Source organism: Gobio gobio, assembly GCF_949357685.1.
Source record: "Gobio gobio genome assembly, chromosome: 23".
Lineage (NCBI taxonomy): Eukaryota > Metazoa > Chordata > Actinopteri > Cypriniformes > Gobionidae > Gobio > Gobio gobio.
In genome coordinates this window covers 31,615,667-31,640,359 of record NC_137119.1, presented here as the reverse complement: position 1 = coordinate 31,640,359, position 24,693 = coordinate 31,615,667, and the positions used below count along the sequence as shown (strand labels likewise).

The window sequence follows — 24,693 nt, the reverse complement described above, 5'->3', positions numbered from 1 at the left end:
AAAAAATATATAAAAATATATCTGTATATTTCGACTGTATGTGTGTTTTTACTGTATTTTTAATCAACTAAATCTAAGGTGAGCATACGACTTCTTCCAAATACACTTAAAAAATCTTACAGACCCCAAACTTTTGAACAATAGAGGATATTATTATTATTATTATTTAATATTTGATTAATATTATCATATTATCTATTTTAAAAGTGTTATATGCTATTTATTATATTATCTTTTATATAAATACACGCTCACACACACACGCTATTGTGATGTATAATAGATTCTTTTTACCTGGGTAAGATCCCTTAAGGCTAAATTATTAATGTAGTAAATGGGTCATGGGTCTTGGGAATTATAATGATAATGCCAGATATGCTAATGACACTCATTAAGCCTGAGGGATAAAAGTTCTTTACCACCAGATGGCAGCATTGTCCAATTGTCAAATTGAGTTGAATGGTGGCAAACCACCTTGCCCTCCAAGTGTGCATGCAAGCAGGGCAAACTACTAAATCCAACTATTAAAATTCAGTCTGTGGTTTCTCTTTCTTTGCAGTATACAGACTCACACATGAGCTGTCGTTTCCAGAGATGAGGAAAGGCTCCAAAGAGTGGATGACTGTCGTTGCGGGCATGCTCTTCTTTTTTGGCTTCACAGGGCTGCTGGTCTGGTGGCAGCGTGTCTATGGTGGGTTTGTGTATGAATATATCCATCCTCTAGTCTAAATCAGGGCTTTTCAAACTTTAAGATGCCACGGACCCCCAAATATATAATGGTATTTCTCAAATGTTTGCACGTTTATTTAAGCTAATTTATTAATTTATTTTAAAATATTTTTTTATAAAAAAAATATTATTATATTCACATTATTACAGTTTTACTAGCTTTTCCACATATATTTATTTTAATCTTGTTTATTAAAATGTTATTCTTTAAAAAAAAAACCTTTTTATCATATGGTAATTTAACATTCAATCATTAATTTATTTATTTAATCTAATTTATTTGATTTTATTATTTATTTATTTACATGTTTTATCATATGTCAATTTAATAACTTATTTATTTATTTTATTCTTATTAAATTTTCATGTTTTTTCTTTAGAATTTTCCACGGACCCCATGTCACTCCATTTCGGCCCCCCGGGGTCAGTTTTGTAAACCCCTGGTCTAAATGATACTTAAAGTCACCATGAAATCAAAATTGACAGGTTTTTTTTAATGAAATATTGCAGTATATATATATCTATGCACTTTAAAAAAAAAAAAGGTCTATGTGCCCTCATAATCTTTAATCAAAATAACTTCCCCTCCCTCTTGTAACAACATCTCTTCTATGATGACGTGTTTACTGGCATGAGGGCGGGGCAACCTGTCAATCACATGAGATCGACCAATAGCAAACAACAATGAACCAACGACCAATCAATTCCCAATGGACAAAATCAAGTCTACTTTTTTTCCTGTTTGAGAAGCCTTTTAATCAATATGTCACAATAGGGAAGAAAAACTTCCGTTTCATGCCGACTTTAATTCTTAACCCGCATCGGATCGTGGACGGGGGGGTTGACGGAAGTGGGGGGGGTGTACTTTTATTTACTTTTGTTTTATACAAAATATTCAATCAACTATCACAAACTATGCATCATTTGAAAGCTAAAACACTCAAGATTCATGTTCTGAACTTGTTTTTGCAATAAATACACCAGAGAGGAAAGGGTTAAATGAACATTGTAATGTAAACATTAGCATAATATCAGCGTTACTCATCTTTCATCTCCTGTCGTTCAGATCAGATCGGACGAATCCAATAAACACCCGCATACATCTCTGTGTAAGAGTCCATTCTTCAAAATGCATCCCACTTTTTAATCCAAAACAACGAAAAAATAGGGAAAAAACTAAAAATCCTCCGTTGTTTGCAAGAGAGTTTTGAGTTAGCGTGATCAATCATGTCCATTTTCAATGAAATATCGATTCTATTCCGTGTCTGGCAAACTCCCCCTGCTAGAATAGCTTCTCCCACGTATTTTAAACCCTCCCCCGTCTCTCTCCTTCAATCAGAGACTCTTCTGGGATGCATCATATAGAGGAAGTGCCTTACAGGCTTGGTGAGCTGTCAATCATTGCGCCCATGGTTTTCGTTGGATAAAGGCACTCGGTGCCCAGCCAATGCCTTTCCAACAAAGGTTTGATTGATGGACTTAGTAACCAATCAAAAGGCATTATCTTGCGCAGTTTGCGTAAGTAGGCTTTGGTGAATACTGTTTGCGCGCTGGCTGCGCGTTCTCCATGGCGCAACTGCAGTGGAGCGCGCTGTCTCTCACTGACGCTTCCCATCAGCTAAATGAGTTTTTTACACTTTGTAATCTCTGTAAATAGTTGCTTTAGTTTTTCAGTAACTGTTTATCCATTATAATTAGTAGTATATTGCAGTTTATTGCAGATTTATTTGAATGAAAAACTACTCTTTACAATAGCAAATGTTCTGAAATAAATGGCCTTTTTGAAATGACGCCTAGACTTTTCTTGACATAAAAGCTCACAGAAGCTACATTACTGAGAGAATCATCCTCATATTTGAATCATGACATGATTAGACATTCAGTTTTATATTTAAGTTATTTTCAGGCTCTTAACATTAAATTATAATATTTTTTTCCCTAAGTGAAAACAAAAAACAAAAAACGTGAGTCACTTACATGTATATTTACATGTATATTACTCTGTTCCCATATTACTTTGAGTTATTATGACTCTTGGGTAGCAATATTTCAAGTGTCTAGTTTAAAATAAGACCAGGTTTATGAATATAGACCATTGGGTTTAAGAGCTGCAGACATTTTCATTTGGGTATATCGTTTTCAAAGAATTCCTAAAAAATGGGGCGCTTGTTAAGAGGTTAATGGTTTTTGATTGCCAGATTATGGCGGGAAAGCTTTAAATGCTTGAATTTCAGGCATTTCATCATTACTGATATCCTCTGTTGCTTTGATGTGCGATCCGGGTGGATTTAATTGTGTTGATGTTTTATTTATTCATCCGATTTAAAATCAGAGACAGTCATCGAATCCATAATCAACATTACATATTGGCTTCTAAACCTCGCTTAGAGTTCCCTACCAGTGATTTCCACTTGGATTTTGTTCTTTGTGCCTTTTCATTTTTATCCCTTTCCTCTAATGTGACCATCAGATTGATCTCAGAGTACAGATCGCTCTGATTTCACGTGTCAGATGGAGGAATCAGCTCTGTCTTTTTACCTGCAGCACACACTCGCTCTGCATTCCCTCGGCTGAAATAATTGGACTGGGTTGTGTTTTGCAGTCAGCGGTTTAAAGGAGCTGAAAAGGGGAAAGATTTACGTGTTTGAGCCCCGGCTTCAGTTCAGGAATCCCTTTAGACCCAGCTGAACTTCTTCACAAATGATAAGAAGATTTCTAAGGCTGTGTGTCTAAGACGGATGGAAAACAGTTGACATGTTTAAAACAGAACGAGTTTGTATTGTGTGGTCGTGTGAGTGTGTGTGTGTGTGTGTGTGTGTGTGTATATAAGTGTGTGAGTGAGTTCTTGTCGGAAGCAGACGAGTCTCCTCCATCTCGGTCTCAGATGCCCCAGTTCTTTGAGGAAGGAAGTCTAAGTCTACATTACCTCAGGAGAGATACAGTAGAGGAATATAATGCAAGAAGGGAAGAAAATAGAAAAACTGTGTGAACAAAAGTTTGGAGAGGATTCTTGGAAGAAGGGGTGTGTGTGTGTGTGTGTGGGGGGGTGTAGGAGTGTATCCGCGTCAAAGCGAGAAAGGTACAGAAGTCCAAAAGTCAGTTGTCGGTTGAGCGCTGGGTATTTCCCACATTGTCTGGCTCATGTTGTGACTTGAACAACTCTGCTTTAGGGCGCTGTTCTTCGAACTCATTAGGCTGGGTATTAAGACTCGTCTGAGGTTGACTTTAGCAATTGTCAGGATTTAAAGAGGAGATGAATGGGGACACCTTTTTTTTGGAGAACCACCTGGGATACAGTCACGCCGCAGGTTCTTGCAGGAATCTCTACCTCACGACCACCTAAAAACGGAACTGAATTCTCTTCAAATACCTTAGGGCAGGTGCACTGACTCCACCTAGCAAAGAAATGATCTGTTTTTCATAATCTTTTTGATGCGTTCACGTGGCCTGCCTTGAGGGTTTTCAAAAGGGGAGGATGCCCTTGGAAAAATGACATAATAAACCAGACATACAGTCTGAGTCCACACTGAAATGCTGGGATTCAACTTGACATAAAACAGAATTATTATAGCAATACCATAAGATATTGGCCTACCGTTGATATAAAATCTGTTAAAACAGCTGCTTTTTGGGATGTAAAAATGAAAAAAGATAACATTAGAACTTTACATGTTTAATGTAAAAATTACAATGCAATGCCACTGAAAAAAGACTGAAAAACAAGAAAAACAATAATAATCAGAGACAAATATGAAAATACTGATATTTTATATATCAAATATAAAAAATAAATATCTAAAAGTAGAACATATATATTTATTCATATATATATATATATATATATATATATATATATATATATATATATATATATATATATATATATATATAATGTTTTTATTCAAATTAATGTTGTCATGCTGATGATAAAAAACTAAAATATAATACAAATGAATAATGAAAAAATATTTTTATATATTTATATATAGTGCTGTCAAATCGATTAATTGCGATTAATCGCATCCAAAATAAAAGTTTGTTTACATAATGTATGTGTGTACTGTATATAATTATTATATTAATACACACATGTATATATTTAAGATTTTTTTATTTATACATAAAATATATATATTTATATATAATATATACATTTATACATGCAAATATTTCTTAAATATATACATATATGTGTGTGTATTCAAATATACATAATCATTATACACAGTACATACACATATATTATGTAAACACAAACTTTTATTTTGAATGCGATTAATCGCGATTAATCGTTTGACAGCACTAAAAAATATTTATATATTTAATTCAAATAAAGTGACATTTCAGAGAAAAATATAAAAATTTACAAATGTTCTAATCTAAAAATAGAATATAAAATTATATATATATTTGTTTTTATTCAAATTTATGTTGTTATGGTGATAAAAACTATTAAAAATGAATAATAGACAATTTTTTGGGACTTTTGAACTCTACTGTATACCAATTTTCAATGCATCATTCTTATGATTTAGTTATAAAATAATATAGGCTCCACCACTGCAACCTTTTTTTGACCGAGAGTATTTGCATATTTATTAGCTTCATTTTTACATGAACCATGGTGTTTGTGCATGGTGTGCAGACACACTTGTTTTCTCTAATTTGTTTATTTTTTGTCTGCTGCTCTTCGCCTGAAGGATAAACCCCAGAAGAGAGTCTGAGGTGGCAGGTGCTGCCCTAGGACACTCAATTGCTGACTATCTGGGTTTTTCTTTTCTGCTGACAGGTCTACAGTTCCACTTACAAGGGGAAAATACAAGGGGATTTTGCACATTAACAGTCTTTTACACCCGACATCTTTTCCACTATTTTTATTTAATGATTTACCTAAATTTTATTAATAAGTTCCAGGTTTTGTTCGGTTATTCTGTGAAATAAATGAATGGATAAATAGTACAGTGTAAGGGCATTTTTTTGAATCGTTTGTTTTTACAAACTAAAATGCAAATTGAAATTGTTTGTGTTGTCGAGATAGCTTATCATTAACTTATAGTTATAGTTAACTCAAAAATTGAAATTCCTACTCAAGAACGCGAGTAAATATGACAGAATTATCATACTATACAACTTGTAATTAACCAAGCATTTGTCTAAATTCTTTCTTCCTGTCACCCATTTTGTTTTCTCTGTTATATATATATATACATACATTTCAGTGAAAAATGTGAAAATGTACAAATATTTTCTATTTTATTTAAAAATTATATAAAAATTATATCTTATATATGTTTTATTCAAATTGATGTTGTTATGCTGATAATAAAAACTAGCATATAAAAGTTTTAAATATTAATAAGACTTTTTTTAACTTTTGAACTCGACTGTATACAAATTTTCAATGCATCATTCTTATGATTTAGTTATAAAATAATATAAATGCAAATTGACATTTTTTATGTTGTCGATATAGCTTATTGTTAACTTATGGTTATAGTTAACTAAAACATTTTAAAACCTACTCAAGAACGTGAGTAAATATGACAGAATTATCATATTTGGATGAACAACTTGTATTTAACCTAGAATTTCTCTAAATTCTTTGTTTCACAGTGTATGGTGATGTTCCGCACACTTTGTCTCAAGAGTGGATCGACAAACAGACGCAGAGGATGATAGATATGAGAGTGAACCCCGTCCACGGATTCTCTAATAAGTGGGACTATGAAAAGAAACAGTGGAAATAAATGCATTCCGATGTAATAACTGAGAATGTATATCAGGTTTGCATTAATGAGACGTTCCGAAATCAATAATGCTGTGCAACTGGCAGCCTTAAAAATATATACCTGTGTGAATCCAAATAAATGCACTGAATTAAACTCAGAGCTGCTCCAGTATTCTGGCTCTGTACTGTTTGTACTGAGAACAAAGCATGTGTACTGGTACATTTAACCTGATACCTGACTACCGTAGAATTTATATGTCTTAGCATGATTGGCTGGGGCACGTGGTGTGAGAGAGCGTGTTATTGAGTGAGGAGCTAACCCAATCACTTTTCAAATGACTTTTTATAAGTGTGTCAGTGTAAAAAAAAGAAAAGTGCATATCTTATCGTTTTACACAAATTTGCATTGTTTTTCCTCAGCCATACAAATAGTTCTGTATGACAAATTCATTATAGAAGTACAAATATTTAATGTATTAGATGAATCCACAACACTGTCACTGCAGAGTAAACCCAATCAGTTGCCTCAAATTTTTTAATTTAAAGGGACAGTTCACCCAAAAATGAAAATCAGCCCATGATTTACTAACCCTCAAGTCATCCTAGGTGTATATGACATTCTTCTTTCAGACAAATACAATCAGAGTTATATTAAAAAAATGTCCTTCTGGCTAATCCAAGCTTTACATTGGCTGTTTGAAGTCCATCACATTTTTGTTTTGTAATCATACATTTGAATTGCTCTGAACTTGAAATATTTGAGTAAGCTAATTCATACATTTAACTTAAAAATATCGTACATTTTAAGTAGTGGAAACTTGACTAGCTTTAACTAGCTAATTAGTTACACAATGCTTTGGTAGCATTAGCATAGCACTTGCTAAATGAGGACAGCAATATAAAACATTTAACATATATCGGTTCTCAAACTAATTTCATGCTCCACTCATCACCATGATGGAAACCATACAAAAACCAAGATAACAGAAACTCTTCTATAGCATAACAAAACATTAAATACTTAAAAACATTAAAAACATCAAAACTACTAAATCTCCCTTAACGTTAATCTTGAATAAAAAAAACACTTTATTTTTTGCATTTCTGTCCCTTTTGAGTGTCATGGCAAAGCATGCTGGGAAATCGAAATCCCAGCCCACACCCTTAACAATAAAGGCGCCAGGAAGAACCAAAAAGGGGTTTTCATGGCGATGCCATAGAAGATCCATTTTTGGTTCCCTGAAGAACCGTTTTGTAAAAGGTTCTTTAAAGAAGAATTTTTTTCAAACCATTTTATAATCTAAAGAAACTTTCTGTGCTACAATGAACCTTTTGTGCAATGGGAAGGTTTTTTGGATATTAAAGGTTCTTCGTGGAACCATACACCCCGCCAAAGAACCATTTAAGAACCATTATTTTTAAGAGTGCAGTTTCAGATAAATTTAAGTTGGTGTAAATGAAAAGAAACAAGTTCATAAAACTCAAAACTAATACATATTACTTAAAAGAAAGAATATACTCATAAAAGTTAATTTTTTTTTTATTTGAGTTGGCTCTACTCAAACCAAATAATTATTTTGAGCGTTAGGGTTTACTATCTAGTTTGAGACATTGCACTGGAACACACACACACACACACACAAAAAAACAGACAAACGAAACGTTCCCCTAATGAAAATGTATTTGTCAAAATGTGAGAAGCTTAAAAGACATGCCTGAAGTATGGAGTCCTGTGGGAATAACGAAAAGAAGCTTTGACAAAGCTGAAAGAAATGAAAAGACATACTTCAAACACAAACTCAGACACCATAAATACTCTGATTCTGGAGAGTCATAGTATTATCGATCGGTCTGTTGGTCTGTCTATCTATATATCTAAGTTTATATAGTCTCTAAGTTTGACACATTGCACTAAAAAAAACAAAAAAAAAACACTGAATTCAACAGACACAATGTGTTACGACGCTTCCTAGTTCCCCTAAAGAAAATGTGTTTGTCAAAATGTGAGACGCTTGTAGGCTATTTAAAGACATGCCTGAAGTATGGAGTCCTGAGGGAATAATGAAAAGAAGCTTTGACAAAGCTGAAAGGAATGAAATGAAGTGCACTTCAAACATCAACTCAGACACCATTAATACTCTACATCTGGAGAATCATAGTACTACGCCAAAAGAACTGAATGGCGTGACGTAGGCTAGAGGAAGTGCCGTCCCCCGTAGAGCAATCTTCAAACAGTATTCAGTTTCAACAACAGTCCTAGCGTTGCTTCAATGAACGCGCCTCTCTCGATGTCATTCGTTGGCGGTGACAGAGCACGCTTAATTTCGGGACGATCCGTGCCGCGCGTTGGAAAAAACGCATCTTGCCAAAGAGCGTGGAAATATACTTGTACATTTTACCTACAGCAAAAGTGCTTCTTCGTGCGCTGACTTGGTTGCTATTTTCTCTTCCGTCTTTTCTGGGACCTCGAATGTCAGTGGAATAATTTGAAATTCAGCGTTTGCTTTAACTCTCTTCCTCGGTCTCGTAACGTCAACGACGTCGCGTTTTTTCGCTATTGGCTGGAGGTTCTCTGGAATATAAACGCAGTGAGTCTGAGCTGTGAAGGGGCATTCCTCGCGCCGCGCTTAGATCTTGACCGCGCGCGCTGCAGCAGCAACGACCAGTCTACCCATCATCGGCGCGCGCTGGACATGCAGTTTTGCAGACCGTATATAAAGTTATAATAACCAATGAATGTGATACTCAGTTATACTATTTTCCTTTCAATGAGAGAAATCACGTCAACGCGATGTGAATTTGAATTTTCTCTGAGCCTTTCTCTGTGAGAGAAACCGACTCTATCACTGCTCGCGCGCGTTTTTATCCCGTTTAATAACGATGGCTAACGAAATTCGCTACGACAATCGGAATATTGTGGAGAAATACCTCAATCACAAACTTTTAAAGAGGGGATATGTATGGAAACTTCCATCTTCTGGGGAAGAAGATGACACCTTCAATAAAGGAGTAGAGGACCCCTCTCCAAACTCTGACAGGAGGAGGCTTCAGGCTCCCTCAGCCGGCGGGGGAAACAACTCTGAATGCCTGATAGCCCACCGGCTCACCCGTTCAGACCCTCATTTGAGGCTCTACCGGGTGTTACGCGAGGCTGGAGACGAGATAGAAAGGATGTACCAGCGTGAATTTGAGGAGATGTCACACCAGATGATATTTAGCCCCAATGCAGCGCAGCGCAGCTTCTTAACTGTCGCCGAAGAGCTCTTTAAAGACGAAGTGAACTGGGGGCGCATCGTGGCTTTCTTCGAGTTTGGTGGGACCATGTGCGTGGAGAGCGTCAACCGGGAGATGGCGTCCCAGGTAGATAGTATTGCACACTGGATGACAGACTACCTGAACGGGCCACTGGAAAACTGGATCGAGGAAAATGGAGGTTGGGTAAGTTTATGGTCAAATGTTCGTGACCTTTGCCCAGTCATTCATTATTTCATCTCTGCAGCTGAAGCTTAAAATCATAATAACAGTCTTATTAAACACCAAAGACCCATGCAATGTTATTTAGTCTTACATGTTTGCAATCAAACTTTCTTAGTTAGATTTGATTCCAGTAAGGAAGGTCACAGCTGATTGTTGAAGACTTTTTTGTGTGGCAATCTTTATCCAAGACCTACAAAATTGGGAAATATACTGGGAGAAGGGAGAACTAAAAATATTGATGATTTATATGACAGATTTGTGTCCAATCAAATTCTCTCTAGTAGGAGAAAGTCCTTCCTCCAATATCACCTAGCACTTAGCAATTCACGTTTATGTGAATCTAGATAAAATAATATCTATAAGATCTCTAAAATATCTAGATTATTAATATCTAATGATCTAGATATCTAATATCTATTAGATATTTATAATGTGTCTCGTCCAAACTTCCTGTTTCAGTAGGAAGTATGTTGTCACTTGGAAAAAAAACTGCACAATCGCAAAGTGATTCATGGGGTCTTTATGGCATGCAAGTTTGTAAGACATAGTTTCAGGCTATAAGGCAATGAAATGAGTTTAACATTGTGTGATGTTTAATTTAGTACTATGGGTTAGTTATTTGAGTGGTACTGGTTTGAGTTTAGTCAGCTTGGCTGCTTTTTTGACAGTTCAATCAAGGTGAAAGTGACACTTCAATCATTGTAAGCCACGCCCCTTATGTAGTGTAAAAAGTTTAAGTAGACATGCTTTTTCTAAAGGACACGTGACTTTGTTGCATGCTAGGTTATATGAATTCTTAATGATTGTAACTAATTCAAGCACAGGTGGGAAAACATCTTTTATGATCAAATGAAACACTGCAAGATAGAAAGAGGTATTTTTTTTAAAGAGATAAAGAAAGATGCTTTTGATCGAGGTGAAGCCTCAGAGAGTTCATGCTGTGATTTACCAGTGAGACATAACATACTATTTTCTTTGCCTGAATTGAAGACACCTAGGTGGGGTTGTAGCAGCTTGTAAGCCTCATATCCATTTGCACCATTTGTTTTAAAGACTTATAATAATTAAATTGTATTATAATTATTATAATAGCTATAACTAATTTCTATTAATATGTATATAAAATATCAAAATATCAAAAATATTTTATACATTTACAAAAAGTATATGTATATAAATGTAAGACAGTGTTTACAATATATATCTACGTATATTATATGTTTTTTTTATATGTAATTTTATTTTTACAATTATATATACACACACACACACACACCGATCAGGCATAACATTATGACCAGTTGTATCCTAATATTGTGTTGGTCCCCCTTTTGCTGCCAAAACAGCCCTGACCTGTCAAGGCATGGACTCCACTAGACCCCTGAAGGTGTGCTGTGGTATCTGGCACCAAGATGTTAGCAGCAGATCCTTTAAGTCCTGTAAGTTGCGAGGTGGTGGCCTCCATGGATCGGACTTGTTTGTTCAGCACATCCCACAGATGCTCGATTGGATTGAGATCTGGGGAATTTGGAGGTCAAGTCAACACCTCAAACTCATTGTGCTCCTCAAACCATTCCTGAACCATTTTTCCTTTGTGGCAGGGAGCATTATCCTACTGAAAGAGGCTACAGCGATCAGGGAATACCGTTTCCATGAAAGGGTGTACATGGTCTGCAACAATGCTTAGGTAGGTGGTACGTAACATCCACTTGGATGGCCAAGGTTTCCCAGCAAAACATTGCCCAAAGCATCACACTGCCTCCGCCGGCTTGCCTTCTTCCCATAGTGCATCCTGGTGCCATGTGTTCCCCAGGTAAGCGACGCACATGCACCCGGCCATCTGCGTGATGTAAAAGAAAACACGATTCATCAGACCAGACCACCTTCTTCCATTGCTCTGTGGTCCAGTTCTGATACTCACGTGGCGCTTTCGGCGGTGGACAGGTGTCAGCATGGGCACCCTGACTGGTCTGCGGCTATGCAGCCCCATACACAACAAACTGCCATGCATTGTGTATTCTGACACCTTTCTATCAGAACCAGCATTAACTTCTTGAGCAATTTGAGCTACAGTAGCTCGTCTGTTTGATCGGACCACACGGGCCAGCCTTCGCTCCCCACGTGCATCAATGAGCTTTGGCCGCCCATGACCCTGTCGCCGGTTCACCACTGTTCCTTCCTTGGACCACTTTTGATAGATACTGACCACTGCAGACTGGGAACACCCCACAAGAGCTGCTGTTTTGGAGATGCTCTGACCCAGTCGTCTAGCCATCACATTTTGGCCCTTTTCAAACTCGCTCAAATCCTTATGCTTGCCCATTTTTCCTGCTTCTAACACATCAACTTTGAGCACAAAATGTTCACTTGCTGCCTAATATATCCCACCCACTAACAGGTGCCGCAATGAAGAGATAATCCGTTTTATTCACGTCACAATGTTATGCCTGATCGGTGTGTGTGTGTGTATATTTGCCTGCCATTTTTATTTCAATAATCACTCCTGATCGGAGACTTTGAAAAAAGAATTTGTTTATATGCAAATTCACGATTCATTCAAGTTTGATGCAACACTCAGATACTGTATAGTGCATATGTTTTTTTTAATGCACATGGCTGGCGCAGTGGAGCAACTGGCCCTGGTGAGCTATCTCTGAAAAGAAGTGAAATCTTGCACGTGTAAAAACCCAAGTATGTCCAACTCCTTAGTCAAAACAAGCAAACAATTTGATTCCTTCTTTTTTTCTATAGAGCCCTTGCTTTAACACTATCCTTCACTCTGACTGCAGTGCTTCTGTGCTGAATTATTTACGGTATAAATTGGTGCAGCCCATCATGGTTGTGTTGATCCTGTATGGTTGGACTGACTCCACCCTATTCATCCAAGCGCAGCATCTCAGAACCCCAGTCTAAGATGAGGACTGGAGACCGTCTGTGTCCCGAACTCAACTACATTATGCGCGTGTAGTTAGATAAAAATGGTGAAATGGTGTTAAATTGCATTTTGGGAATCTTTTCTCTTTTTCTTCAATTTTTCTTCTGGTATTATGAGATGGTACAGTCTTCTTCGAACTGCAGACTAGAGGTTATCCTAGTTTCTCCGCTGTCTGCTACAGCTGTGCAGGTGGCCCAGCGGAGCCATTATTCCTGTCTGGACGATAGGTGTGCTGGGGCTGAATTAATGATGGTCATTACTCACCACATCTGCTGCAGGTTAGACTGACTCAAATGGCCTGTGATAAAGGAGAGATTTCCAGAGCCGACCACTGTACACAACCACTCTTTAAGAAGACCTGCTTTCCTTATTTCATTCTCGGTCTGTTATCTTAAAGGTCAATTGTAATGAATAGATGCTTGACTGTTTTATTTAAACTATACAGAGATGTAGGACTGTATCGACTTTGTCATTCCATTATGTGAAGAGATGCAGTGCAATTAGGACACAATTAGCAGAGAAGCATTTTAATAAGCCTTTACATGTGCCTGCATTATTCACAAAGCTCAGCACTTTTGTCCAGAGGCGATGAATGATTTATTTATTTCATTTTGTCATAAAAAGCACATCTCGAGTTTGCATTAAGACTGTTATTGCTGAGAGAATTGGCTCGCTCCTGAGAGTTATACATAATACCGAGCCTGTCATTAACAGCTTCTTTAAGCGTAGGAATTGTTTTGAAGTGCTGGGAGCATTTGACGTTGATATATACTCGCACAGGGGATGCTTCCCGCTTGATTTCCTCTGTAGTTAGTTATTTTAGGGGAATCTTTATTAAGTTACTGATAATGTCCCAATAGCTTACCATCAGTGCGCTGGTGCTGTTTAGGCCTGTTCATTTGCCTACGCCTCATACGAAGAATGCGTTTAAATCCTTTCCGTGTGGAAATTTATAAGGGCTTTTATCTCAAGAACAGAAGCATCAATGGGGATGCTGCCAGTCAAAACACCATACGCTTTACTTGAATGTCGTTGTGATCTGTTACTCTGTATAAAGTTCAAGTGACTTGGGTAATGGAAGAAGACCAATTCTGCCTTTGCTAAGCACATCACAATTAAGAACGTCAAGTGTTTTGTGATATTCATTTTCCCCATTAGAAGGTCCTCCAATGTGTCAGAATGGCTTCCCATTTGCCCTAAATTGGTCAGATGGCTGAACTTCTCTGCCAGAAATGTTTTTTTCTCTCCACCCATGGTTAATCCCAATTTATTATCCTCCTTTTGAATTAATGTGATTCATTAATCCTTGGATAAAGCCTGTCTGTGGAGAATATATGATTCAGCTGTACCACAGCGCTCTGTCTTATTACTATTTTTCCAGGCCCCCTGCAGGGATACCCCGTTTACGCCTTGGAGACCATTGTCTTACTTCAGCCGCTGTCACAACTTTTGTTTACAGTGATACAGTTATAGACATGGAACATAATTAAATTGGCTCTGCCAGCCATTTTTATGTAGTTCTTCTTAATGATGGAGGTTAAACATGCCGTGCGTCATAACGGATGTAAAATAATTATTGTTTCCGCTAAGTTAGAAGCGGCTTGAATGAGTCTGGAAACTGAACTAACATAGTCTTATGATGCTTGGAAAGTCCATCCATTCTTGTGACCCTTTAACTAAAAATAGCCTGTAGAGGTGTTTTATAGGTGAACGCAACAAGAGACTCTCCTACCTGCCTTTATCCTTTTTTCAGAAAAGAAGAAAAGAACATTCTATAGAAGCTGCTCAGATTTCATTCTTTATGCAAACGCATTTACCAGAACTTTGGTAGCTTACGCAAAAGTGCACACATGCCTGTTTATTCTTTTATGTCAAAACCAGAGAAACAACAGTTTATTTATCATGCATGTAAACCAAGCCTGCAGCACTCCTCTCAGAAACTGAAGCCTCCACGCCTCGATCGCCCCCAGGTGGTTGGTCCCAGTATAGCTCATAAGCCCCTCCCCTCCGTGTTTTCTAATGGACGCGAGACAAACTAAACAATCAAATTACACTTCAAATAATTTTTTCCAAAAGTTGGTTTCTGTCAGTGTAGGCAGTTTTTATCATGCTGATTTCATTTCAAGTGTTCATTTTTTAAATAAGTTTAGTTTTAGTTAGTTATTTTATGCTATAAAAACGAGGGGTGTTACGTCATGATTGACAGCTGAGATTGACGGCTTCTCTGAGTGACGTTGTCACGGAGGCACTAACAGACTTTTTTGGGAGGAGATTGGAGCAGCTTTAATTTCTACATTTCCATAACTGTTTATTTCACACAACAAAATGAATTGTTCTGCATCTGTGAGAGTGTGGGCGGGCTTTTGATATCGCACCTCTACTTCCTGCTCTCTATCGCGCAGATTCCGGTCTCGAGATCACTACTGCGCAGATTCGGGACAGAGTCTCGATGTCAGAGCCATATTCGGACCTCTGGAGGCTTCAGTTACTTCAGCGGAAGCCAACACTCAAAAAAAAAAAGCTTCTATATGGCACCAAAAATGGTTCTTGGCTCGTAATCATAGGTGAACCTTTTTTAGTGCTATATAGCACCAATTTTGCTGCTTCAGTGGTTCTTCAGCGGTTCTTCAGAGGTTCTTCACCGGTTCTTTGACTAAGGTGCTATATAGCACCTCTGAAGAACCGCTGAAGAACCACTGAAGCACCAAAATTGGTGCTATATAGCACTAAAAAAGGTTCCCCTATGATTACGAGCCAAGAACCATTTTTTTTAGAGTGAATGAAGTCGTGTCGTCCAGATTTTTTTACGGTCTATGATGTAAACACACAATTTTCATACTAAAATCATACTGACCAACAAGGGGATAATGCTCTGGTATGTCATCTTTTATTATATAACCAAAATTATGCTATATCTTATGCTCTAAAATAACTTTTTAAAATAGTTGAATTGCTTATTTAATGTGTTTAACAGAAGCTTGAGTAGGTGTTTAGTAGGTCCGTTGCCGCCCAAAATTTGACAGCACTGCACATGGCAAAATAGAGCAGATGCTCAGACATTTAGGACTTCTGGTTTGCAAAATGCTTAATGAGCTTTCTCATTACTGTGTAACCGCTTTGAGCTAGCTCATTTAGCATGCTCTCCCCCCCTTCTCAACAAATTGATGTTTACTGTTGTCATAATTGCCATGTTACTGTTGAGGTGTTAAGATGGAGCTTTGTTGGTTTGGTGAACTGAGATCAAGTGCAATGCTTATGTGGGGCGTTTGCACATTGGCACACTATAGTGTCCCAATACACTACATTTGCTTAATAATCTCCCGCTTATTGTTGAGATTGAGTGGATCTATTATGATTAAGTCAATCAGCAGTTTATGTTAGGTTCAGCTTAAACCTTCCAATTTTACTATAGTTTTACTGTCCTTGTGACATCCGGAGGCAGCCCAGCGCATGTATTGTTTACTTCAGCCCCCATTCAGATAAAGAAATCAGTCCGCGTGTAAGTTTGTTTAGACAGACTACAATTGCGCAGGTGCTCACCCACACACCACATACCTGCGGTTCATTACAGGTTTCTGGCTGTGTACAGTACACTGCTGATTCTGATACCTTAGAGGCATGTTTGACCCCACCTGGGTCTTTTGTTAGTGGGTGTTGCATTTAGGGGCGTTTTACAGTTTGAGTCAAAGAACTTCAAAAGCTCTAGCATCGCTCTGGTATTCATTTTTCCCTAACATGTGCCTCCTACAGCCCTTTCAAGTGACACTGTTTATGAAAGCGATATCGACACGAAAGACAAAAATGGAGTGCAGAGAAAAGAATAGAGTGTCTTTTTTTTGACATTCAGTGATAATGGCTTCAAACAAACCTTCTGTGTATTTTACCGTTGCAATGTACATCTGTGCCTGTGAAGGTGCCAAGAAAGGTTGCGGAAGAAAAGAAATGTGACATGAAAAAAGAGGAAATGGAGGAGGCAGATGAAGAGCAATAAAAGAAAACGGGTAGAACTGTAGAATAGGTGAATGTGTAAAGAGTAAGTTTTGTTATTGTACCTTCCTGCCCAGCTGCTATCAGGTGGGAAAGGTTGTGGCTCCTGCTCCTGGGGGGCAAGTTAAGGCTCCAAGGGTTTTTCTGATTGGCTGCCGGAGTGCTGCATGGTGCCTTTGACCTCAAGGCAAAACCCTCTGCTGGGTGTGTCTGGAAAAGATGTCTGATGCTTGGTGGAGATGCAGGGTTTTATTTTAGGGCTAGCAGTTGTGGGAAAATAAGGATTCCCTTGCAGGTGTGGTCTCCTTGGTTTGAGAAGCCAGATTCTCTACACAAAGATGCACAAAAGTCGTTAAGTGAGACAAGGGTAATCGCTCAAATGATTAAACAGAGTCTGCTGACAAAATGATTTATCATAAAACCACTTTTCATAAAGCCACTTTTTTCCCTTCCCTAAGCATATTTCTAACTTCGGAGGATTACAGACAACATAACAAATTGGATGTGAAAGGTGAGTTCAGCAGTGAAAGAACATAAGGGGTAAGCACCGAGAATCTTCATGTTGAAGAAAGCTAAAACATTATCTGTTGTCCCTCATCGATTTCTCGCTTTTATTCACTGAAACTCGCAGTGAGTCATTAGAAGAAGCTGAAATGTCTCAGCGGCGTTTATATTTTCAGTTATTGGTTTCCCTGAGGAGGTGTGAGACTTGCAGAGAAAGTTATAGGGACATTCCCTATACGCAATGTACTTGACGTTTTTTTGTCTATTTTGTAAATGCAAAACGCCAGAATCTCTGTGGACGTATATCAAACTTCTCCAATCATTTCATCCACCCCTCCACAACCATTATATTTTTAAGTCCATTGCCCACATCTCAAAATCCAATCAACAACCGATGGTTAGAGCCCTTTTTTTTTCTTTCTGATAATTAGTTACACTTGGATGTACATTGTCCACAGTACTGAAGAAAAGATCTGCCACTACTTCTGTTTCATTGTGATATTAAAGAAATTATTCCCTGAGGAGGTAAGAGACTTGCAGAGAAAGTTATAGGGACATTCCCTACATATACATAATGTACTTGGTTTTTTTTTCTTTGATTTTGTAAAAGCAAAACGTGAGACTCTCTGTAGACGTAGACTTCTCCAATCATTTCATCCACCTCTCCACAACCATTACATTTTTAAGTGCATTGCCCACATCTCAAAATCCAATCAACAACTGATGGTTAGAGCCCTTTTTTTTTTTTTTTTCTGATAATTAGTTACACTTGGATGTACATTGTCCACAGTACAGAAGAAAAAATCTGCCACTACTTCTGTTTCATTGTGATATTAAAGAAATTATTCCCTGGCCTGAGGAGGTAAGAGACTTGCAGAGAAAGTTATAGGGACATTCCCTACATATACACAATGTACTTGTTAATTTTTTCTTAGATTTTGTAAATGCAAAACGTGAGACTCTCTGTGGACGTAGACTTTACTTCAATCATTTCATCCGCCCCTCCACACCCATTACATTTTTAAGCACATTGCCCACATCTCAAAGTCCAATCATCAACCAGTGGATAGAGCCAAGTCCCTGCCTGTTTTTTTTCTTTTCATAATGTTACCTGGATATACATTGTCCACACAGTACAGAAGAAAAGATCTGCCACTACTTCCGTTTCATTGTGATGTTAAAGAAATTCCACCAGAATACATAAATCACATTTAACCATTATTAGGGCTAGATTATAAATCCGAGATGATTGATTTCCACGTCTGGAACTGGCTTCCTTTCTTTCTAGTTTTGGATGCGCTCTGACTGTTTGTGTTTGTGGACGTGTAGTTATTTGGATAAGTTGGCTTGTGATTGATCAAAGTGACGGTGCTTGCTGATCAGACAGGCTTTGTATTGGTTTTGAGTTTTGCCTGCCTTTGATGCTGCAATTTTGATTTTGACATTCCACACCCTTTGATATGTGCCTTGTGATTTAAGAATTTCTTTTCTTTCCACAGACCTTTTTTTCTTTGCACCTGGGAACTAGGAATAGAAACAAAGACAAAGGAGGAGGGCAACAAATGCTCATGGATGCTTGCCAATATGGTCCTAATCCCTGGGTTAGGGCATCTGTCTAGCCTAGTGGACTCAATGACCCCTCATTCCCAATACATTAGATGAATGAACACAAAAAGGAGCTTGCTCATGTAAATCAACAAATACTCACTGTTTGGTGTGCGTGTTGCAAGCTCATTGATTAGTCAAAATGTCATTGTGAGTTTTCTTGCAGTATCGCAGTCGGGACCTGTAGTGCCTCCTCTGGCTATCAGATCGGGGGTAAACATTGTCACTTGCTTGCCTACTAAAAGCTTTCTTCCTTCTGTAGATTTGGAATCGTCTACTGGGCACACAAATCGGATTTATATTTCAGAGGAAAACAACTCGTTCCCCTCTCGATCGCAACTGATTCAACCTCCCACACAAAAGTTGTCAGCTATGACAGTTGGCTCATAGAAGCCCTCTGCAGTAAATCCACATCTGTGTGTCTGCCCCCTGAAAGAAGCCATACAGTCTCACAAACATGTGACATACGCTGTGCAATAAAACAAAGACAAAGGATCAGGAATGATTAACAAAATGGACCGCTTGCAATGAGTTGTAGATGCTGCGAACACAGATTGGAATCGGTTACTACAGAGCTTTTGTTGCTGGGGTCTTAAAAGTTTATGTATGCAGGTTAGAGTTTTGTTAATGGAATTATAGCAAGAGCAGAATATGTTAAGGGTTTCTTTAATTCGTTCTGCAATGCCTCTAGTGATTTCGGTTTTCTGTAATTTGTTTTTTGAGTTGACTTTAGAGGGCCTCCATCGTTAAAAACCAAAGCCTTTATTTATTTATCCATTTTGTTAGATTCGCACTGTCCTCAGGCTGCAGTTTTGAAGAATTCACCCTGATCTTCCTCACTGAACTGCAGAATTTTTTTTTCAGCTCAAGGACTCGATGTTGGACTAAAGACTTGTTGGGGCACTCTTTTGTCTCTCTGTGCTTGTTTGGCATACGCGTGGCTCAGCATGTCCAACAATGCACTGCTCTTGTCTCCTCTTTTGTCTGGAGGGAACAAGATTCTTGGTGGCTTTTAAGCTGTTCAGGGTTGAAGCCAAGTATTTCCCCCTCTTGGTACCTCGGGGTCAGCCCTGTCCGTCGCTTGCCATCTGCTTCTCGGTTTGCTCCAGGCATTACAGGCCCTGTTGATCTCCTCCTGAAAGCCATTCGTACCATTCATCCAGCACGAGCCATCACAAGTTTCCAAAAACATGCTTTTCTTGTACAGTATCCTCACTAAACTGCTCTCCCAAGACTCTCGCCCTGTATGTTTTTTCTCCTGACAATCAAAATGTCAAAACTCGATCCTCAGACTGGTTACATATGCCAGACTTCACAACGTCACAACGTGGAAGAAAGTATCTGTTGCTACTTTCGTTTCATTGTGACTTTTTTTCACAAATGTCCTCTTATTTCTGGTTTAGAGAATTGGAAGTCATTCGCACAATGCGTTTCCGAGGAACCCCTACTGAATGCTAATAAGATGTTATTTCAAGATAGCCCAAAGTTTGAGCAGTGCTGGGTCCAGATATGGCATAATCAAAGCTAAGATAAGTCAAACAGTAATTATGTATTTTAGGTTCATCTGACGCAGCTTGAATTATTCATGTACATTGGGAAAGAGGCAGTCTCTGCCTGTTAACGTTACACATAGCCTGCCTTTAAGTTGATGACTCTCATTAAGGCAAGTTGAACTAGATCTAGCTTGGTAAATGCAGAGAATTCTTTGTCCAGTGAGACTTTATCCCCTGAGTTTGACCTTCTGTGGACCTGGTTTGAAAACCCTTTCTCATTCAGCAGAATGGAAGTGAGGTCCACATGTAGTGTATGCGTGTTATTGAACGTGTGAGCTGCTGCTCTGAAAGGCATTAGCAGCCCTGCCTCTCTCCACACTTGTCAGCAGAGAATCTACGCTCATTCATTTTTGATAGGGCGGGTAACCTCAACACTAAATGTTCTTCCCTCACAACACACCCTAACATAGATTCATTATGGTCCAATCAGATGTCAGGCAAGAGACGAGGCATCCTTACTAGTCATGCAATGACAGAACAGGCTTGCTGGGAAAACGAATGCATGTACACATATCAAGATTTTCTTCCTAAGATTGTTGTTCTGTTGGCCTGCATGGTTTATCTATAATATTTAATGCTGACATCTTAAATGAAATATTAACATCTGAACTAATAAGAGAAACAAAGTTTTGCATTGTTCTTTTTTTAATGTTGTTTCAGGCTCATTTTGTTTGCATTTCTAATGGCCACAGGGTAATATGATGTGATGTGAAATACTAAAAATTCAGTAGTTGATACCAATACAATTTGTTTCTTTGATAAATAAAGAATTCAAAAGAACCGCATTTGAAGAACAAAAATAGAAATCTTTTATAATGTTGTAAAAAGTGTCACTTTTGATCAATTTTATGTGCCCTTATTGAATAAAGTCTTTCAAAAAAATACAAAAATCTTACTGAACCTAAACTTTAAAACAGTACTGTACTTTTGACATTCCTACTATCAGCATAATTCTATTACAGGAGCGAAAATTACACTGTGAGTAGTCAATGGTAATTGAATACACTATAGTGAATAACAACACTGATACATCCTCTTTGCTTTCATACTCTTTTTACTGCCCCATCTGTTCCATTGACTCAGCCTGCAGCCTGCTGTTGGGGGAATTTCCTTGCTGACAGAGTAGTGTTCACTAGGATTAGGGATAGAACCGATACAAAAAGACATCAGTTTTCCTCTTTGTCTTGCACTTAACATCAGTCCAGCCATTCAACAACTGTACTGTTAGTGGCAAAGATCGGAACAGGAAGTGCGGGATACAACCCTCTGGCTTGGATGAGGATGGGTTGTGAGGGTTAGTTATGAGGAAGCCAAAAGCACATTCCCAGCAGGCTGAACACAGCTGGGGAGCTGAATGCTTGAACAGCAGAGCTTTGAGAGCCAACCAGCCATCAGACGCATGTTGTAATTCCAGCCTTGTGATTTCCCTGCACGTTGACCACATGTGGCTACATTTCAATATGAGTTACATCACTGTAACGATTACTGGAATTGATTCCAAAGTCTGCGTGTTTTTATTGTCAGCAACAGTGCACAAATGAATCTACAGGTTTAAAATTATCCTTCTGTGGCTTAGGTAGGGCTGAAGACCCCATGAAGTCGTAATAAAGCAAGTAGCAATCTAAATCTGAGTGCTTTCTGAGAAGTAAACTTTCTGAGTGTGTTCAGGTCTTGCGGAATGAACGAAGCAAGCCTTATGGTGCGTTCAAGTTATGTTGAAAAGATGGCATTTATGAGTTGAACACACACGAACATGAAGTCATAACGAGTGGGGTTTTCTTTAAAGGGTTAGTTCAACCAAAAATGAAAATAATGTAATTTATTACTCACCCTCATACCGTTCCAGACCTGTAAGACCTCCGTTCATCTTCGGAACACAAATTAAGATATTTTTGTTGAAATCCGATGGCTTAGTAAGGCCTGCATAGCCAGCAATGACATTTAAAAATCCATTAATTTACTAAAAACTAGTGCTGGGAATCTAATTAATCACATTAATAATTTTTTTCTGTAATTAATCGCGATTAATTGCAAGTTTTTAATATTTTAAGGTTTTAATATTTTGATATTGTAATAATTTCAGTTACTCTCCAAATGAATGTAGAAACAATTTAAAGACAGTATATTTTAAATATGTGTTGTAATGGCATCTTTTTATGAATGAAGGCCAGTATCACTGATACTAATGTCTCTATGAAACATTAATGACGTTACATTACAGTATAACTGAAAGCTACCAAATTTCAACATTTATTAGGCTTTAAAAAAAAACTTTTAATTTAAGTGAACTTAAAAAAATCTTTACATAAACCCATTATAATAAATGTTATTTTTACCTGTGGCCTTCCCTGTTAGACATATACAGAAATGTAATAGTTATCAAACACCTTTCTTAACTGCATAAATAATAAATTAAATATAGATTAATCATCATTAAAGCTACAATTGTCTCTGTTCCCGTTTTTCTTTGATGAACATTAATGACAGGCATCATCAGTGCTCCTGTCACTTTAAGAACGGCCGCTGACGAACATGACGCGCATCTGGTGCGTTGTCCCGCGCATCTCATTTCCTCACAACTCTTTAAGTTCATTTAAGACGTTATTTAACAAAGACTCCTAATATGAGAATACTCAAAATTCTCTGTGTTGTTGTTCTTGTTTGTTCAAGAGCAAAAGAGAACTCGATGTGAGCAGGAGACTGACGCGAGTCTGTCTGTGGGTCGAGTGTGTGTGTGTGTGTGTGTCAGAGTGTCCCTCGATTAGTTGACATGAGACGCAGCCACACAGACAGGACATTGACATACAGCGCGTTCTCTTGTGTCTTGTTGCGCTTGGAAGCATTTACACGAATAGGAGCGTGATCATGTAACGCTAGGCAAAAATGGATATAAAAATGGAGGCTGCGTTATTTACGTAAAATATTTTTAATGCGTTAAGCTGAAAAAATTAATCGCTCGCGTTTACGCGTTAATTTGCCCAGCCCTATTAAAAACATATTTAAATCAGTTAATTTGAGTACAGTGGTTCAATATTAATATTATAAAGCGACGAGAATAGTTTTGGTGTGCCAAAAAAAAACCTAAATAACGAATTATATAGTGATAGCCGATTTCAAAACACTGCTTCATGAAGCTTCAGAGTGTATCGAATCAGCGGTTCGGAGCGCCAAAGCTTCATGAAGCTTCATTACTTTTATTTTTGGGTGAACTAACCCTTTAAGCTCCGAGTTTCTGGTGTAGGGGCACTCGGACGCAGCGGATGTAGCATCTGTATTAATGGTAATCATCAATGGTTAATGGCTCATCTTTTTGTAGATGTAGAGTTTTAAAATCTTTTACTTTTTTTTTTAGAAAAGGTACCATCTTGCTCCAACCCGAAGTGATTTGAATGTACCTGATGAAGTCCTAAGTACAACTTTACAAACTTCCCAGAAGGATTTGAATGCACCTTTATCTTAGAGAGCGTGGCCAGATAAGTATTTTGAATGTAGAATAGTAGAATAGGTGACACTGGTAATGCTAGAGGCAGAGACAGTTTGGTTTTGGGGCGGAGGGTGATTCTTGCTTCTCTCACGGTTTGGCTCAGTCCTTTGATGATGGCAGATGGGGACTGAAGCACTTTCTGATGGCGTAGATGAAAGCAAGGAGCTCTGTCACTTTCCAGTGTAATGGGGTGTAGTGGGAAGTCATGTGGAAAACTCTCACACTCTCTATGTAGACTCTAACATGGCTCACATACTCATGTTGTTTCCAAATGGGAACATGTGCACGTGTGTACCTCAAGCACATTGGAATTCATTGCACTGTGAATGTAGCATACATAACCTGTAACTTTAAAACCATTTCTCTAGGGTTGAATGCATTGGATCTACACAGGCCTTGGGTAGCAAGCATGTCAAAAACATGTAGGTGAAGGCTCCTGAGCTCAACTGTGCCAGATTTATTTATTCAAAAGGGTGTTCGGCGCACAGTCAATACTGAAGCAATTTTCCCCATTTTCTCACTGATGGGAGAAATTAGATGTCTAGACATGGTTCATGACTGCAATAATCAACTTGCGCAAACAGTGTAGGAAATCCACCAAGCAGCTACATCTAGTCACCCTCTGCTGAAACTGAATGGTTCTCATGCTTGTGCAATTTCTGAAATTTTTGTGGGTTATTAAAATCTGCTT

The 24,693-nt window shown here is 38.0% G+C and overlaps 2 protein-coding genes across 2 annotated transcripts in view; both read left to right on the top strand.

Annotated features, from left to right (window-relative positions):
* The window catches only part of cox4i1l (cytochrome c oxidase subunit 4I1, like), a 17,905-nt gene extending 11,276 nt beyond the window's left edge, over positions 1 to 6,629 (top strand). The window contains exons 4-5 of the mRNA XM_079806596.1: positions 560 to 691; positions 6,343 to 6,629. Coding sequence (XP_079662722.1) covers positions 560 to 691; positions 6,343 to 6,476 — 266 coding nt within the window. The 3' untranslated portion in view covers positions 6,477 to 6,629. The remainder of the gene's footprint in view (positions 1 to 559; positions 692 to 6,342) is intronic.
* Positions 6,630 to 8,662: 2,033 nt separating this feature from the next.
* The window catches only part of bcl2a (BCL2 apoptosis regulator a), a 63,800-nt gene continuing 47,769 nt past the window's right edge, over positions 8,663 to 24,693 (top strand). Inside the window, exon 1 of the mRNA XM_079806690.1 lies at positions 8,663 to 9,895. Within this exon, the coding sequence (XP_079662816.1) occupies positions 9,338 to 9,895 (558 nt within the window). The 5' untranslated portion in view covers positions 8,663 to 9,337. The remainder of the gene's footprint in view (positions 9,896 to 24,693) is intronic.